General features: G+C 21.4%; 6 protein-coding genes across 6 annotated transcripts; 2 read left to right on the top strand and 4 right to left on the bottom strand.

Annotated features, from left to right (window-relative positions):
* Positions 1–421: 421 nt before the first annotated feature.
* Positions 422–1,510, top strand: PY17X_0829200 (conserved Plasmodium protein, unknown function; the record flags this gene model as incomplete). Its single annotated transcript, XM_022955768.1, has 1 exon — positions 422–1,510. One exon carries the CDS (start codon positions 422–424, stop codon positions 1,508–1,510), a length of 1,089 nt encoding a protein of 362 aa, XP_022812002.1.
* Positions 1,511–2,175: 665 nt separating this feature from the next.
* On the bottom strand, positions 2,176–3,833 carry PY17X_0829100 (conserved Plasmodium protein, unknown function; the record flags this gene model as incomplete). Its single annotated transcript, XM_022955767.1, has 9 exons — positions 2,176–2,234; positions 2,384–2,491; positions 2,630–2,711; positions 2,826–2,879; positions 3,048–3,101; positions 3,225–3,277; positions 3,378–3,429; positions 3,538–3,660; positions 3,756–3,833. The coding sequence occupies 9 exons, from the start codon at positions 3,831–3,833 to the stop codon at positions 2,176–2,178; spliced, it is 663 nt and encodes a 220-aa protein (XP_022812001.1).
* A 708-nt stretch (positions 3,834–4,541) lies between these two features.
* Positions 4,542–5,294, bottom strand: PY17X_0829000 (telomeric repeat binding factor 1, putative; the record flags this gene model as incomplete). The annotated part of the gene is made up of 5 exons (XM_022955766.1): positions 4,542–4,599; positions 4,716–4,774; positions 4,894–4,959; positions 5,034–5,110; positions 5,291–5,294. 5 exons carry the CDS (start codon positions 5,292–5,294, stop codon positions 4,542–4,544), a joined length of 264 nt encoding a protein of 87 aa, XP_022812000.1.
* Positions 5,295–6,027: 733 nt separating this feature from the next.
* Positions 6,028–7,746, bottom strand: PY17X_0828900 (splicing factor 3A subunit 3, putative; the record flags this gene model as incomplete). The annotated part of the gene is made up of 1 exon (XM_723030.2): positions 6,028–7,746. The coding sequence occupies one exon, from the start codon at positions 7,744–7,746 to the stop codon at positions 6,028–6,030; it is 1,719 nt and encodes a 572-aa protein (XP_728123.2).
* Positions 7,747–8,750: 1,004 nt separating this feature from the next.
* PY17X_0828800 (conserved Plasmodium protein, unknown function) lies at positions 8,751–14,233 on the bottom strand (the record flags this gene model as incomplete). Its single annotated transcript, XM_022955765.2, has 2 exons — positions 8,751–12,092; positions 12,284–14,233. The coding sequence occupies 2 exons, from the start codon at positions 14,231–14,233 to the stop codon at positions 8,751–8,753; spliced, it is 5,292 nt and encodes a 1,763-aa protein (XP_022811999.2).
* A 1,699-nt stretch (positions 14,234–15,932) lies between these two features.
* Positions 15,933–19,751, top strand: PY17X_0828700 (conserved Plasmodium protein, unknown function; the record flags this gene model as incomplete). Its single annotated transcript, XM_022955764.2, has 4 exons — positions 15,933–17,296; positions 17,386–19,028; positions 19,170–19,628; positions 19,726–19,751. The coding sequence occupies 4 exons, from the start codon at positions 15,933–15,935 to the stop codon at positions 19,749–19,751; spliced, it is 3,492 nt and encodes a 1,163-aa protein (XP_022811998.2).
* Positions 19,752–19,916: the final 165 nt, after the last annotated feature.

Below are 19,916 nucleotides of genomic sequence, written 5' to 3'. Positions count from 1 at the left end.
AAAAAATAAAAAATGATATAATTTATTTTTAGCAGCAGCTTTTTGTTTTATTTATTCAGTTGTACGCCCATATATATATTATATATATATGTGTGAATAACGTGTTTTAACGAAATTATAAAAAAATTATAAACATTTTTTTTCCTTCCTCTCTTTTTTGTATGTTGTGTAATTGCAAGCTGTAAATTGTTACTGTGTCAAAATTGTTAATAAAATACCAATGTATGTATATATTTACTTGTTTGGATATCTACAATTTTAAATAATATAGTATCTCAAATCGATTTACGAGTTTGTATTATACCCGCATACACACGCATACATGCATATACATATGTATACATACCTATACATATACATATATAAAACGGTGTAGAATCTTTATAACATATATAAATTTGTCGATATCATTGTAATAAAAATGGAGGAAAATAAATCTAAGAATTCGCAAATATTTGTTGGGATAGCCTTTTATTTGTTTTATTTATTTTATACCTTCACATATATTTTTGAAGTACTTTTTATTTTTTATACGAAACTGAGCTATATGATGTTATGCGCTATATTCATATTTACACTTTTTTCTATTTTATTTATTTCGTATAGTTTAATGTATGTTTCTTGTTTTTTCGTAATTATTATGTCTTTAACAGAAATATCTGAATTTACAAAATATGCACACATATATTTTTTGGATGAGGACTTTAATAAAATATTTTTAATGGTCAGATTATTTGGAGCTTTAAATTTTATAATTTTTTATTCTATGCATATGGGTAATTTAAAAAAAGCTAAATATGAAAACCAAAATAATGAGAATATGGAAAATGAAATAAATGAATCTATAAGATCAAGAACAATGCCAGTTGCCCAAATTATCCCCCTACCAACTATTAATAATAATCACAACAATCACAACAATCACAACAATCACAACAATCACAACAATCACAATCATCACAATCATCATAATCATCATCAGGAAATGCCAAGAAATGAGATGAATAGACACGATACAGATATTGGAAAAGATAAAGCAATTTTTGTGAATCCCCAAAAAACAGAAGTTATAGAAGGATATGTTTTAAAAAAAATGATAATTCCAGTTATACATAAAGAAGATATAAAAATTATTCCTGAACAGCATAATATAGTTGATACACAAAAGGTCCCATTTAGTCATTATAAAATAATTCCAGCAGAAAATTTAAATACCCCAAGAAATGTAAATTATAAAATGAACCATGCTGAAATGAATAGTGTGCACCCTTCCGTAAATAATGATGTAATTGAAAATAATTCATCTCTGCCAACAAACTATACTTTATATAATCACAATATTGAAAGTGATAGAAATAAATATACTGAACAAGATATTTATATACCATATGAACATCAAAACATAAATAAAAATAGATACCCAAATGAGCCTAATAATAATTATAAAATATCTCCAGAAAATATATTATATAAACAATCTTCGAGTCGTAAAGACATATACAAAAATTAGTTAGTAAAAATTTATTTCAATAAAATAGAGAGACTATAATAGGTTGTATTTTAAAATGGTTAGAATAAAAAATTATGAACTAGTAATTTTTTAATGGATGATTTAAACTATATTTAATAAATAATATTAGTTTTATTTTATAATTTGTTTTTTTTTTTTAAGTCTAATAAATATGGAAAATAAATTTATGTAATTTTACGTAATTTTATTTATTTATCAAAATGTCCAAATATGTAAACAAATGTATATGCCACATATATACTTAATTTTTGTCTCCTCGATATTATAGGAAATAATATGTGATCTTAGATTTATTTTAAGATCTATAATTTAAATGTTTTTTTAAGTGTATCTTAATTTATAAAGGTAGCATATGTATATGCACATTTGTATGATGTTATATTATATTATATTTTGATGTATTTTGTTGTTATATTTTGATGTATTTTGTTGATATATTTTGATATTAACTTGAATTTCTTTTATAAACCATCTTCGTTATTACTTAAAAAAATATGTTAATAAATTTTAGCCACTAAAAAATGTTCAATATTGAAAACAACACATTTGGGGTTTACATAAATATAATAAACAAATTTATTTAATATTAGGAATGTATTTTAAATATTGTTTGTATTCTTTTTTTATAAAATCCTTAAAATGAATTAGTCGTTAGTTTCATGAGCTAATATGTTTCCATTCTTATCATTTTGTTTTTCCAATGCTAAAGAAGTCAAATGTATCATAAGGGAGTTAAGAATCGCATACATGAGTGCAATATGTATATACATACTTTTATTTTGTTGTTTATTTTGTTCTATTTTTTGTTTTATTTTTTTTCTATTTTTTTTCTATTTTTTTTTCTATCTTTACCTCCTTGCCTTTCTTTTCGTCTCTTGTCAGTTATCTCCTTTTTATTTTTCATCTCATTATATTTATCTTTATATAATACCGTATTTTCATTATATATTGAATCAACACCTTTTTGAAATAGCACAAATTGTTTTATAATAATGAATAATAAAATAATAGAATAAGTTTGTACATAAAAAATATGCAATACTCAACAGTGGTATATATATATATATATTTTTTTTTTTTTTTTTTTTTTTTTAAAACCAACTATTCCTCTAGGATAATGTGATTTAATTACGCGTGCGAGTTTGATATCATTTTTTATGTCTCTTGACAATTTTATAGTCTGACATTTTCAAAAAAAAAAAATGAATAAATGGAAAATAAATATTTTTATCCAGGACATTTACTATTTTTAAGTGTTTTTTTTTGTCTTTCGGCCTTTTCTGCCTTTTTTTACTTCGATATATTTTTCTTGCATATGCTCGTGATCTAATCTTCGTTCATTTGGTTTCTTGTTAAGGTGAAAATAGCGAAAATATCGAAAATATCGAAAATGGAAATTGAATTGCATATGTGGTAGTTTGTGGTGATGTGACAGTTTGTGGTGATGTGACACAAGGGAGTCTTAAAAATGTTTTAGCAATTTTATGCATATAGTAATATTTCGCCATTTTTTTACCATAAGCTTTTCGGTTTTAAGCCAATGCATATATGATTCCTTTAACTCGTTTCTCTAAAATTAGTTAAAAATATAATTTTTTATTCACATTTAAATTGTACTATAAATATTAGTAGCATTTTCTTTTTCCTTTTCCTTTTTCTGTTTCTTTTTCTTTTTCCCTTTTTTGGCATTTACCCTTTCAATTTTAGGAAGAGGGTTAACAATTTTTACTGTTCCGAATTTGGGTTCTAATATAGAAAAAAATAAACAGCAATTATTAAAAAGGAAACAACAAAAAAACTATTATTTATCAAAAGTTAGAAGTAAAAAAAAAAAAAAAATATAAACCATTATCCACCAAATCACAGAAATTAGGAGGTTCATCATTTTCATCTAGTCTCTGAATATTGATCATAAAAAATGTTGTAAAATAAAAATTAAATTATAAGTATATATATAATTATTTTTAGATTCATTTTTAAAATATTTGAAAAATAATTATGATTACTGCATAGTCAATTCCACTTCTCTCCACAGATTTAAAAATATGATCCCCCTTTTTATAAACGGTCTTTTCTTTTATTTCTTTTTCATCTTTTAGATCCGAATAGTATTCATCAATTATTTTATCCTTTATTTTCCAAAAAAATAATATACTATAAATAGGTACATAATTTTAGAAATTTTTTTTTTTTTTTTTTATTTTTTTTTTTTTTTTTTTTTTACAAATTTTTGATGCATTGAAATATTATCATCCTTTTTGTTCTCGAGTGTCTTTTTTTTTTTTTTTTCTTTTTCCCCCATTTTTTAAACAAAAAATTTATTTTAATTCACTAACTATAGTTTTGTAAAACATTAATATAAATGTGTGCTTATTATATATATGATAGATGCAGGAAAAAAGTGATCGAAATAAATTCAAGACCTTAAATATCGTTTGTCATATTTATTTTCAACTTATCATGCACATCTATATAATATTGAGATATAGGAAAAACTATAAACATTTAATAAAATTATTTTTACATTCAAAATTGTATATAATAAAAAAAATTATAAACATGAAAATATGCACACGCGGATAACCCCATCTGTTTCTTTTTTTTTCAAACATATATGCACAAAGCTTAAATGAGAAAATATTAATTGATAATTTCTATAATTTCTATGCTTTTTAAATATAAAAATATGTCTAATAAAATTAGGAGAAAAATATAAATCCCCCAAAATTATAATTTATAGGATATGTCACCATATCTAGTTTGTTGTCTTAAAAAAAAAATAAAACAACAAAAAATATAATATCCACAATTATAATAAATATATTTAATTTTGAATATTTCTATAAGTATATATATATATATATGTATATATTTTTTATGAGGTAATATAAAATGTTTGGTTGAAATATTTCTCTTTTTTTTTGTAAAAAAAAAAAACAAAAATGATAATTGTATAAACTAGTATAAATTATTTACAAAATTATAAAATAAATTATTATGATTATTTTTTTTATATAAAAAAAACTTTTTTAAAGTTCCGATATTTGTCTTTCAAACTTGTACTTGTTCTAAAAAAAAAGCAAAAGGCTGACATTTTACATTCTCATTTTGGCTCTATTTTTTCAGCTATTTTTCAGCTATTTTTTCAGCTATTTTTTCAGCTTTTTTCAGCTTTTTTTGGAACCTGTATTTTGGGAAATCGTAAGATTGTAGAATTGCAGTCCAGTTTGATAACCCATATTTCTAAAAATTTAAGAAAAAAAAAAAAAAAAGACAATATATTATGACAATTTGCACACACAATACATAGAAATAAACAAAGCATTTTCAAAATAATATACATGTACATATTTATTTTGAACCTTTATTCCATTAACAAGAAGTTCAACTTCTCTTTTCTCCCATCTAACATAGCTCCTGTATATTTTCTGTAAATTTAAAAATGTAAAAAGCTTAATATGGCAACTTAAAAATCTCAATCAATAATTTTGAATATTCATACTTCTTTTTTCTTTTTCTTAATATATGTTCCTTTTATGGTTTCCTTTTTCTCAGTTAACACACACGGGGATTTTTCACCTTAAAAAAAAAAAAAAAAAAAAAAAAAAAATAATATCCATAACACTTGACAAATATACCTATATTCATAAAATTGCTTATTTTTGTGAATTTTAAAAAATTTATATTTCTCAGGCATACTGCATATGCACAGTAACACCTATTTTTGAATGGAAACAAATGGTGAAATAGTCGTATTACCCATTTTGTGAGATAAAAGAGCAAAATGGTAATTACAACGAAAAAAAAAGCAAGTTAATTTGTCTATTTAACATAAATACTTTTGATTTTGTTCATATAATTCCTTGCTTATTCACCATAAAATATGACTTATTCATACACTTTTGTAATATTACTACAATGGCAATAATAATAATTTGTTCGCTTTTTTCGAATATTAGTTTTATACATTAATGTGCACAAAAGTAATACAGTTTTATTTTAAAAACTTATACAAAATCAGTTTAGACTTTATGTTAAAATAAATTAAAAGGCGAATATACCTTATTTTTAATCCTCAAACGAAATAGATTAAAAAAAAAAAAAAAAAAAAAAAAGCTAAATAGAGATGTTAATTTTTTACATGAACGTTCAGGTGAATAAACAATTATAATGTTCTGAAAATTTCAGAAAAATGCACACATCCTAATGTGTGGGAATGCGTATAATGTGCATTTTAAGAACGTAGAAAAATTAGAAAAAAATAGAAAAATTAGAAAAAATTCGAAAAAGTAAAAAAATTAAAAAATAGAAACCCTTGAATGTAATTAAGGGAAATAATAAACTGTAAAGGACGTAAGAATTTGGCTCGCTCCACTTCACAAATGAGCGAAAATGTATAATGTGTAAAGTGATGTTTAACTAAAAATGAATAAGTGAATAAATGAATAAGTGAATAAATATATATGTATGTATAGTGTAAGGAAACACGTTTTGTGTTACAATAAGCCTTGCCTTTTTAAATCATCATAAGCCTTAGCGTTCATAACATTTCCCTTCGAATCTTCACATTCTATTTCATGATCTGGTTTAAATTGAATTGTTTGTGTTTCTTTTTTTAATTTTTCATACAGATTTAAAGCATCCTCAATTTTTGTAATTTCTTTAAAATGTAATGTATTGGGTATATTTAAGCATTTCATACCAAATGAATGTCTCCACTCATAAAAATGTTTTTCAAAAGCTGATCGACCAAAATATGAATAATTTCCACATATTTCACATTTATATTCTTTGGATAATCCATGTAATTTATATAACCAATATGGTATAGGTTTATTATCATGTCCTAATGGTAAATTTAATGGATTATAAATTGTTTTATTTTCATCTTTATCAGTTTCTTCATTATCTTGTTCTTCGTTTTCATCTATTTCTGAGCCAAGATCAGATGTATCATAACTTGATGAAGATACAACCGAATTCGGATTAAAAATATTTTCAACATTTTCAACATGTTGAATATCATTTACCAGATTATCAGATATACTTAATAAATGATCATTAGATATTTTATTTTTTTCATTTTTTTTTTCATTTATTTTTTCATTTTTTTGTCTTTTTTCTATCTCTTCAATTGTAAATGCTTGTTTTCTTTGCATATTTTGTATCGTTTTTTGAAATATTTTATTTAAAAGTATTTTATAATTTTCAATTAAATATTCATATTTTGCAATTAGTTCATCTTCTTTTTCTATATTTTCTTTAATTAGTTGCAATTCATCAATAGTATATTTTTTTTTCATATATTTTTTAAACTCTTCATCATATTTTTTGCTTTTTAAATATCCTTGATATGTTCCATCAGATGCATATAATTTATCATTAATTTTACAATAATAATTTAAATCATAAGTAAATTTTTCCCAAGATTTGATTTGTTTATTTTGAAACAATTCTTTAAATTTGTTTTCATATTGTTCATATGTTTTTTCACAATTTACCAATATATTTATTTTTGAAAAAAATGATATTAAATAATTTAGTAAATTTTTTAAATAATTTTTATATTCTTCATTTTTATATTTACAATATCTAGGAATATAATAGAATCGTGTAAAATTATTAAGGTATGTTATTAGACTTATTTCTTTAAAGCTGTTTAAAAAAATTGTATTATTATTTTTTTTTTCTACACCAGGGTTTTTTAAATTATATTTTTTTTTAAACATATTTATACGAAATTCTTTAATTTTTTTAATATTAATAAATTCATTATAATGTTTAATCATGTCTACATATTTTCCTTTTTTTTCTAGAGGAGAAAAAGCATATTTTAGTTTATTATTTTTTAATGCTTCATTTTTATATAATTTATAATTTGTTATTTCTATTTTTTTTATATTTGTTTTTTTATGATAATCTTTTATATATTTAATTCTTTCATAATAATTTTTCCAAACATCATTTTCTTCATTGGTTTTTCCTGAAATAAATTGGATCTCTTCTTTTTTTAAATTATCATCATCTTTATAAATTTCTACAAGTTGTTTAGATTTATTTTGAATCTTTTCAACTAAATAATTTATACAATAATCATAAAAAATATGTTTTTTATTATTTTTTACTTTATCATTAATTAGTTCTGCAATTGCTTTTTCTATAAGCTCAATTTCTTCATGCAAATATCTAATTTGTTCTATCAAAAATTGAGACATTTTTTTTTTCACTATTTAATTAAATTATTGTTTTAAACGGGTTTATTTTTTTTATCACTTATATAGCATCTATTTTAAAACATATGAAATTACATCTCTTTCAATTCGTTTTCTTTATCGTCAAATCTGTGTATGCAATTTGAACAATTTCAGTTAACCATATGGAATCAATATAATTACATATATATGCTCATATTTATTAAATATCTTTAATTTGTTAAGGCAATATTCCAGATATATAATATAAGCAAATTTTGTAGTATCTATGTTTTTTTTAATTTATAATAGTTTCAAAAACACATAAAAGGAAAATAAAAATGGCATCATGCAAAGCGTATATACACGATTAGGAAGGCAATCATGTATAAGTAAAAATATAAGCAAAGAATAAAGAATAAATATATGCATAAACATAAACATATACCCACAATTAGCTAATTTACAATTTTTTCGCTAAAAAAATAAAAAAAAGTACAATTAGCTTTAAAATGAGATACTACTCTCACTGTTTGATTTTAATTTCGTAAAAATAAATCGCCAATTTTATGTTGATACTAATTGGGGATTTTTTTTTTTTTTTTATCATTTTTGTTACTCTTATAAATATGTATCTTTATTCAAAAAAAAAAAAAAAAAAAAAAAAAAAAAAAAAAAAGTTCAATAATGTTAAAGAAAAGAATACAATATATGAAGTTATGATAAACTAAAGCAACATTTTTTTTTTTCCACAAAATTGTATTTTCATCTCTATATAGATAATATTATAATAATTAATGGTGAAAAATTTACTTAATGTGTTTCATTATTATAAAGTTAATACAATATGATATACATACAAAATGGGGATATCTTATATTTTTTTATTTTTTATATTTTATTTTTTATATTTTATTTTATATATTTTTTTTTTTTTTTTTTTTTTTTTTTTTTGTTTTATTAAAATGTGGTAGAATCGATAGTGTAACACCATTTATACGAGTGTAGTAATATAGTTGTTAAATAAATTAAGTGAGAAATTTATCTTGAACTTTTTTTTTGATTTTATACAATTGGTTAAACGAATTATCAAGATTTTTATTTATAGTATCTAAAATATATGTTTCCTTATTTTGATTATTTATATTTTTAGGTATATGAATAAAATTACAATTTGACAAATTTGATATTTTTCGTGAATTTAAAATGTTATCATTTTCTATATCATTCAAATCGTTTTCTTTATTTATATTTATTAGATTATTTATTTTATTATTTTTTTCAGTTTGTGTTGTTAAATTTGAGTCAATTATTTTTATGATAGCTTTTATATCAGGACATTGATTTTTTTCTTTTGTTTGTATTTCAGATATAATATTTATTTTTTTATTATTAGAATAATTAGAATTTATTATTTTATTTTTTTTTATTTCATTTGGTATATAATTATTATAAGATGATATTAAATTTTCAATATATTTTTTTTTATAATTTACATTGTTTATATCTTCATTTTTTAATACATTTACTTCTTTGTATATATTATTACAATTTTTATCTTCTTTATTTTTATTAACATTTTTTATATTTGAAAAATTATTAATTCCTTTTTCAATACACATGCCTTTTAAATTTGGAATCTTTGCACACATTTTGGTTATATTATTATTTTTTTTTTTATTTTCATCAATCTTTTTGTTTGGTTTTAATATGATATTCCTTTTAGAAATATATCTTGTGTTACTATTTTGAAAATATTCTTTTTTTAGAATTTCGCTAGTATCATTATTTTTTATTTTTGCAAACAGATTGCAATTTATTTCATTTTTTTTTTTATTTGAAATATTTAATGTTACTATTTTTTTTATTTGGTCAGAATAAAGATATTTATTTTTATCTTGATTATTAGGACAATTATAATTTTCTTTTTTTTGTGTATCTATGTTATTTAAAGAATTTATAAAAGATTTATTTCTAGAATTATCAACATTTTTTTTGCTAACCATTTTTTTATTTGTTTGATTGTTTGACGATTCAGATAAAACACATTGATTAGTTAAATTGCTAGATAAAAATATTTCATTTTTTTTTGCTTTTTTTAACATGTATAATTTATTTTTTATTTCTACATTATCATGAGATATAGAACTATGGGGCGTCATATTATTTGTGCCCATATCGCCTTTGCCCATATCGCTTTTTCCAAAATTTGTTTTGCTGACATTATTTTTGCTTAGGCCTGCTTTGCTTAAGCTCGTTTTTTTTTCCTTTTTTAAACACCCTTTTTGGTCATATTTAGATGCATTAGATTGTTCTTCGATGGAATTATGATCTTTTTTTGAATCACAGTTGATTATGGTTTTATTTTTTATATTGTCTTTGCCAATTAAAACACATTTTTTATTTTTAAAAGAGTTAAAATTATTATCATTAATATTATTTTGAGTCATTTCGTTTTGTATTCGTTTATTTAGTTCTTTATCATATTTATAATTTATATGAATTTTATTCGAATTATATAATAATTTATTTTTTTCAGATTTTGAAAAAGTGGGAAAATCATATTTTGTAGAATCATCACAACAACCTATTGTATTTCTACAATATCTATCTCTCTTATTAATAGATTCAAAATTATAATTTGAATTTTTTTCTTTTTTATTTGAAAAATTAAATAAAGATATTTTTTCACAATTTGAGATTTTTGTCTGAACTTGTTCTATATTAGTATTTTTTTTGTGAATTTTAGAAACAGATCGAAACGGGTTCATATTATTATATTTTTCTTTTTCTACACCTTTTCCATTTTCCTTAATTTTCGATTCTGAACTGTGTTTGTAAAACCCGTTTGAATTACATGGTTTATCACAATCTTTGTTAATAATTTTATTGTTATCACCTTTTGTAATATTTTTAAAGAATGAATTTTGTTCGATTAAATTTGTACATATATTAATATTTTTGTCTAAATTATTATTTGTTTTTTCTTTATTATATAAAATATTTATTGTCTTATTACTATGTTTTAATTTTGATATTTCATTATAAGTATGAATTATATTTTCAACAAAAAAAATATTTGATTCTTTTATATATTTTTTTAATTTTTTATTTTCATCATATATATTATATATTTTATTATTAGATTTAGAAAGCTCAATAAAATCAAAATAATTATTTATTCCATCAGTATATTTAAGAATTATATTTTTTAATTTTTTTATTATTTTTATATTTTCCTTATTATTTTTATACAAGTTTAGATACATTTCTTTTATATAATCTAACTCGTTTTTTTTATCTATTAATTTTTTTTTATCTGTTAGATTTTTTTTATCTGTTTCACTTATTGCTAAACAATTATTTTCTGTGAAACTTTTTTCTTTAATAAAATTTGAGTCATTATCAAACTGTATGACATTGCAAATTTTAGACAAATTCATTTTATCTTGTTCACTATTATAAGTATGATAAAATAAAGAATTATTAAAACTATTAGAATTGTTATAAGATTTTCTTAAACATATTTGATAATATAATTTTAGTAATTCTTTTATATTTTTCTTATTATATTTACAAGTTGGATTATTTTTGTTTTTTTCCAAAATCTGAAATATTTTTTTAAATCCATAATCTATATTATCTATTTCGTTTTTCTTACTTGACCTATTACTTTGGATATTTTGCGAGTTTTGCAAGTTTTGCGAAATATGCGAAATTTGCGAATTTTCTAAATTTTCTAAATTTTCTAAATTTTCTTCCGTTTTTTTTTTCCACACTTTATTAAATTCAATTTTTCTAAAATTCGTATTCTGATCATCCATTACACCTCTAGAATTATCATCTTTTATTTTTTCAAAATTATATTTTATAAATATTTTAGGACTAATAATATTCAAACTATGATTAAATAATGTTTTAAAAACAAACCCTATCCTTTCTACGTAAGTTAAATTACTAGAATAGCTTTTATTATTTATTTTACAATTTAACATATATGAATCTTCTTCATAATTTTCATCAACATTTTGAGATAATTCGTCACTTTTTTTCTCAGATATATTCAAATGAAGAAACCCTTCTTCTTGAATTTGAAGTATATACTTAAGATGCAAAATTGTAAATCCTATGTACAAACTTTTTTCGCCATGCCCACTTAGCTTGCCTTTTTCACATTTTTCGCCTTTTTCGCCTTGCCCACTTAGCTTGCCTTTTTCACATTTTTCGCCTTTTTCGCCTTGCCCACTTAGCTTGCCTTTTTCACATTTTTCGCCTTTTTCGCCTTTTTCGCCCTTTTCGCCCTTAGATTGGACCGCCGTTTTTGTTCCTGCGTCAATTTTCTCGATTCCGTAAAAGCTTAGTCTGTAAAACTGAAGGGAAGGAAGCAGCAAATGTATACATACATATACATACATATATACATATATATATAGATGAACAAGTAAAGGTGTGGGTTGCATCCAGAGCGTTTTAAAAGTATATGTACACAGATTTTTTTTTTTTTTTTTTTTTTTTTTTTTTTTTTTTTTTTTTTTTTTTTTTTTTTTTTTTTCTTTATTACAGTCGATTCAGATATAATGAATTTTTCATCACATAATTTTGCATCAAATAAAAGTTCAAAAGTTATATCTGTAGACACCATATTTTGTAACTCTTCTAATAAGATATGTATATCTTCTGATTTTAATAAATTTTCATTTAATTTATTTTTGTTACATATTTTTATAAAACAATTTTCTTGATCTAATTTGATTTGGTTTTTATAAAAATCAAATGTGTTGATTATGACTCCTGAATTATTTGTTACAACACATTTGATATGTTTATATTTTGTAAAATAAATATTTTTTATATTTATAACAATTTTCATTTTAATATCTTTTTCTTTTTCTTTTTCATTTTCTTGATCAATATCTAAAATATTTAGTACATTCATTTTATTTTCATTATTCATTTCTGTCTCTTTATTGTCAAAATATTCGATTTTATGACTTTTATTTTTATTCGAAAAATTTAATAAATTTTCATAATTTAAGGATAAATCTTCATTACTTCTTAATAACCCTGGTTCATATTTATTAAATCCAGCAATCATTTCAGAATTACTATCTTTAGATATATTCCTTTCTTTTTTTATTACATTTTTATTCCATAAATTATCGCTTTCTTTTCTATAAGTATTATTACTTACATTACTTTCACTTATTTGATCGATTTCTTTTATTATATAACAATTTTGTTCATCTTGTAAAGATATATTTTCGCTTTCCATTGACATATTACTATAAACATCAATTAGTTGATCTTTATATTTTAGAATTTTATTAAATAAGACTAAATTTTGTTTATATTTTTTTTTATTTTTTTTATCACATTTATATAAATCGTCATCTGTTTTATTAGACAAATTTAATTTATTTTTTTTTATTTTTTCAGTTTTATTTATAATTTCGTCTTTTTCATTTGTTGGCACACTATCATGACTCAAAATGCTATGATTGCAATTTTTGTTATAATTCAATTTTAGCGATTTATTTATTCCTTCATCACTTTTTTCACATATGTATTTAGATTTGATATTATTTTCTGAATGATCTAGCTGTATGTTTGTATTTAAAGAGTCGTCTAAACTATATATTATAGTAGATGGTTTTTTATCAGTCTTATCTGAAATTTCTCCATTTTTAAATGATGAAAATTCTTTATGTGTTAAGGAATTTTCTCTATTATATGAACAGTTAATATCACAACTATAATTTCTGTTACTACTTTGACTGCTACTATAGCTCGAATCTCTTACATTATGAAATGATGAACTTTTATTTTCACTTACTATAAAATAATTTTCTTTTTCTTTTAATTTATTTGGGGTTTTATTATCCGAAAGTTGTATGCTTCGATTTGATACATTGTCATCATTTATTTCTAGTACATTTTTTAATTCTTCAAAATGCCCATATTCTTCATTTTTTTTATTGTTAAAATTTTCCTTTGAGTGATTGTTCTCTTCTATTATTAAGTAAGAATGTTCATTTTCGCAACCCCGATCTGATTTACACACACCCATGTCATCACTATTTTCGCTATGGCCCTCATCATTGTCACTATTTTCGCTACGGCCCTCATCATTGTCACTATTTTCGCTACGGCCCTCATCATTGTCACTATTTTCGCTATGACCCTCATCATTGTCACTATTTTCGCTATGACCCTCATCATTGTCATCATTTTCATCATTATCATTATCATTATTTTCCCTTATTATTTTTTTTTTTTTTTCAAAATATTCTGGCATTTGGCTAGCTGGTTCATAATTTATCGGAAGTATTTTTTTTTGTGGGGATATATTAATTTGATTTTCATAACAGCTAGCTATATCAGATTTACATTCAATTAACGACACATCATTACTTAATTTTAATAAATGAGAATGTCTAAATAAAATATCTGCGTTTTCAATTGGCTCATCGTCTAGGGTTTTAGTATGCTCAATTGTTGCCTCAAAATGCATTTTTCAATTGACAAAAATAAAAAAATTTTGTAGACAATTAAACAATATGAACAGCAATAAATATATAAATTATTTTACAAAATTTTCTTACAATGTAATAAATATAGCGGTATATGTGTACAGGTAAAAAATGCAAAAAAAAAAATACCACGTTTTCAAACGAAAAAAAATTATATGCAGACATACATATTATTTTATGTTTGAAAAATAAGCTAATTATTGTTGTAAAGTAAAAGTATGAATATAAACCAAATGCAAAGAAATGAAGTAATAATATAAACAACCAAATTTAATTAGTAAAGAAACAAAAAAAAATCACAAATAAATCATAAATAAATAAATCATGAATAAATCACAAATAATAGGACAACGAATTAGTATTAAATTATTAGGATAAAATAAAATAATAAAAAAAATATTAGAACAAATGTGATACAATTTTTCATATCTTGCCCTTTTTGTCTATTTAAAAAAAATGTTAACATTTAAAATAACATTTTTTTCACAATTATTTTAACAAATTTATAAAAGAGTTTTTATTAAATTGCGTTGTTTTAATATCGAATAAATAAAGTATATATACATGAGAGTATTATATATGTGCATATATATTATAGAAAATGTAAACATATTAAAACATTTTGCAAATAAAAAGGTAGCAAACAAAATTATACAAATTATTAGAACAAATTTCATTTCCATATATCTCAAGTGAATTGCTGACATGTACCTACAGAACTATAAGCACAAATAATGGAAGTTCATAAATAAATAAAATAAAAAATTGCCATAAGAAGATAATGAAAATATTAATAAGAATAGCAAGAATAAAATGGCCATATAAATTGAAGGGAATGAGAAAATTATAAGAAAAAAAAAAAAAAATAATAATAAAATATATATCGAAATATATGTTTGTATAATTTATGCAATATTCAAGTTATTTAAAATGTCAGCAAATTAATAATACCTATTATATAAAAGGAAAAAAAAAATGTTACAAATATTTTGAAAAATTGCGTGTCCAATTAATTCTGAAAAAATAAAATATACAATTTTTTTCATTTTATAAAGCTTTTCGTTTTGTTAATTTTTTATTTAATTATTACACATTTTTTCGTATATTTTTTATTTTATTTTACATTTTTTTTAAATTTTTTTTTAATTTTTTTTGTACACTCCTAAAAGGAAAATTTCATTGTCTTCTTTACTTTTTTAATTTGTTTATTTTAATATTTTTCTTACACATTTGTGAGGAAACAATATTAAACGAATAAATATTCTCCTTGTATTTTCGTTTAATATAGTTTAAATTATTTTCTCACATTTTTTTATGAACTGTGTGTGTAAGTGTGTAATTATATTGGGGCTATTTCCATTTGTTAGTATCGTCATACATACATGCATACATACAATACATATTATGTGTATGATATAAATTTGTATTCCTTATTTTTCTTATATTGTAGTGAATTTTCCAATGATAGGTGGCGTTTAAATACAATTTAATATTTTCTTTTTTTTACACACTTTTAATTGTACTCTATTTTGTGCATATTTTTTTTTGTAAACATTTATAAAAGAGTCATGTTCAGGAAAAGGGAATTGCCAAATGCAGAAATTCTGTACAATCGTTAAGAATTGAAGAAAATATAATATATATATATATATGCATATTGAAGATATTTGAAATTTCAAGATGAGAAAAATAAAAAAAGACGAAATAGTGAACGTGCTGTTCACAATATTTTTGGTGATGATCCAACAACTTTCATTATTATATATCATATTAAATAATACAAATAATTATTTATATTTAACTTTTTTAGCAATAGATATATATTTATGTATATACATGCTATGGAGCTTATATGATTATAATAATGCAGGAGTGAAAATATCGATAGAATGGATGCTTTATATGATAACATTAAGTTTGAAAATGATTATATTTTGTTTTGTAATAATTCAAATAGAAAAAGCAAAAAAAGGTGATAATCCTTTTTTTATATATTTAGGAAATGATGTATTAGTATATAATTTAATATATATGACCCCATTTATTTATTTATTATTTTCATTAAGAAGTAGAAATATATTAGAATATATATTAAGTAATCAAATAATTATTGAAAATATATTAAGTATTGATGTAAATATAATTAATTTATTAGATATAATTGATTTGACATTTATGTATTCACATTTAACAACCATTTATAAAATTTTATCAGACACAGAACAGTATAATATACAAAAAGTATATTTTATGTTAGTTATAGTTATAGTATCTATGTTACTATTTTCTTTTTATTTTCCCATTTATACTAACATAGAAAAATCATATTCCTATGATGATATAGATATAAATTTTGTTGTTAAAAATAAAAATATTCGAAAAAAAAGACCAGATATAAATTATCAAGACAATTTTTTAAAAACAGAAAATAAGTTTATTTCTAAAAAACCAATGTTATTAGATGCAAAAGGAGGTCAAACAAATGGGAATGAAACAGGTATTAATAATATTAGTCGATATGTTAATCATGCGAAGACTTTTTTAAATATATATGATTCAAATAAAAAATTATTAAAAATGACAAATACAATTAAATATAAGAATAATGATAGATCCAAAATATCAGAAAAAAAAATATTATTTTCATCATCAGAATCTATATATTCACAAAAATCTATTTCAACAACACCATCTTCTTTTTATTCTTCAAACAATTCAAATGACATATTAAGTGAAAATATATTTTCATCTACAACATCTTCAAATACTTCTGCTTTTTCATTTGAATTATCTGATTATTCAAAATCTAATTCTAATGATTTGTCTATCACTTCCTCTTCTTCACAAACATCATCATCTGATTCTTCGAATTCTCCAATTTATGCATATTTACCTTCTTTTTTTTCTTTTGCCTCTAAAAACCGTAAAAACAATAATTCATATAACAAAAAATATAGAGATGTATATACTGATGTATATATAACAGCCAAATTTCATTTTATTGTTGGTTTTTTTTTAATTGATGTTCCTTTCCTTATATATAGGTAATTTAATCATCATTTATATAGTCATATGTTATTTTTTCCATTTTTACTACCATTTTTACTACCACTTTTTTCCATTTTTTTTCAAGACTTTATTTCTGTATCAAATACAAAGTTGTCCTGACCCTGGTCATAAAAAATGTCCTATTCCTTCTATTCCGATCGTTCAAACTTAATGAATACAGACTTGTTGAAAAAGAGAAGCATAAGAAAAATAAAAGCAATTTTGATTTTCATTTTTATAATACTGAGAATGGTGATAATGAAAATAATGATTATGGACAATATGGTGATCTAAATAGTTCCGAAATATCTCAATTTGTTTATAAAAATAAAAAAAGTGTAATATTAGATGATCGAAATAACTATAAAAGATGGAAATATCGAAATTCTATGCGAACTTTTAAAAATAAAGCAATTAATGAAATGAGCAAAATGAAAAGTAAAAAAGAATATGCATTTTTGAAAAAAAAAAATAATAAAAAATATTTAAAAAAAAAAAAAAAAAAAATAGACATTTTAGATATATTTAAAGAAGAATTTCAAGAAAATAAACAAAAAATTATTTTAGAAAAAATTGCAATGAAGAATAAAGAACAAATAAATATGAATACTGTCTATTTTGATAAATTAGGAAATAGTGTAAGTAGTGTTGTTTATGAAAAAGGAACAAATAATTCTATTAGTGGACAAATTAATAATAGTAATTTATATAATTATGATAATGATAGTTATGATAAAATTGGAAAAAATGGAGAAAATAAAGAATCCAAAAATAGTACAAAAGTGAAATTTAGTTGGAGAGAAAAAATCAAATTAAGAAAAAAATACAAAACTTTTATAAATTTAATTTATAAATTAAAATATAAAAGAGAAATTCCAATTTATAGATTTACAATAAAAGATCATATTACAGAATTATATAATTTTATATTTAAAAAAATTAATTGTTCAAATTATGTATTTTTTGATGATAAATTAGTTTTTTCCTATTTTACAAATATGAAATTTATGTTAATAATATTTTTAGACTATTTATTAAAAATTGGGGTGACTATATTTTTTTTATTTATTTTATTAAATAATCATACATTTATAAATAAGCAAAATATAAATTATTTCCATGATATACCAATAAAACATAATACAAGTCATCCATTATTATTTCCTCAAAATTTTGATTTTTCGAAATATCCAAATATAAAATTACCAAGAAATCCAATACATATTAAATATATAAACAAAGATATTGGGAATACATATAGTAGTACTATAACAGAAACAATACCTGGGATTATTCCAAATGGGTATCTAAATTTAAATATCCGAGATAATATTTTTACATTAAAATGGAGTGAAATTTTTATATACGATAAAATATATATATATGCTTGTATAGCATATTTCTTTTTATATTTTATATTGCTTATTAAAGCGTCTACATTTTTTGATGTCTTATTTGGAGCTATATTTAATACTATAAGGAATTTATCTTATTATTTTTCCTTAAAACAATTTATTTTGTTTTTTTATACTTTCAATGGAAATATATATAACAAAAATTATATATATCAAGATAGGACCATAAGAAAATTAAACTCTCATCTTGAGTATTATTTTCTTCTCTTTTTTAATATACATTATTTTATATCATTTATTAAGCACATTTCTTTATATCTTCGCATTTTGTTCAATTTTAAGTACGTCTATTATTATAGGAATTTACCAACGGGTGAGTAAAAAAGGATGAGAAATGATAAGAAATGATGAGAAATGATGAAAAAATATAAGAAATGATGAGAAATGATGAAAAAATATAACAAAACAAAACAAAACAAAACAAACTTCGATCTGTTCCTGCCCCAATTTTCAGGTGAAGACAAAAAGAAGAACGAATTAAGATATTCTATAAGTGCCCATATCCTATTTTTGTTGTGTAAATATTCCTATGCACCAGTAAATTTAAATACGTTATTACTTGGAGAAAATATATTAAGCAATATTATATTAATTGATAACATAAACGGTTTTACTTGGGTAAATATAATAGTAGTTATATTATTTAAAGGGATACAAATATTAATGACAAAAGTAAATTATTTTTTAATTGGACTTTTTCTTTTACACATTATTTTATATATTACTTATGCAATTCATGCACAAATATTAAGATATATAATTCTTAGAAAAATTGAAATTCTTTTTACATTTAAAAAAATATTAATATCAAACTATGAAGAAATACCTCTTGTTCCTGATGATAATTCTTCTTATATTACGTGTAGAGATATTTTAAAATATTATTCCGAAGAGGGTTTTTTTTCTTCAGAAGGTAAATTTATATGACCATTTTCATACCCTCATTGAGGAAAATGTTTAAATGAATTTGCACACACATTCTTCATTTTTTTATTTTTTTTTCTGTACAGGCAATATTATACCAAATTTTATATGACTGGTCAGGCAATACTACACCAAATTTTGTGTGACTGATTATACCAAATTTTATGACTGGTCAGGCAATACTACACCAAATTTTGTGTGACTGATTATACCAAATTTTATGACTGGTCAGGCAATACTACACCAAATTTTGTGTGACTTATTATACCAAATTTTA

This window comes from Plasmodium yoelii (assembly GCF_900002385.2).
Source record: "Plasmodium yoelii strain 17X genome assembly, chromosome: 8".
Taxonomy (NCBI): domain Eukaryota; phylum Apicomplexa; class Aconoidasida; order Haemosporida; family Plasmodiidae; genus Plasmodium; species Plasmodium yoelii.
Note: the sequence above shows the minus strand (reverse complement) of the source record. Positions and strands in the feature narration are given on the sequence as shown.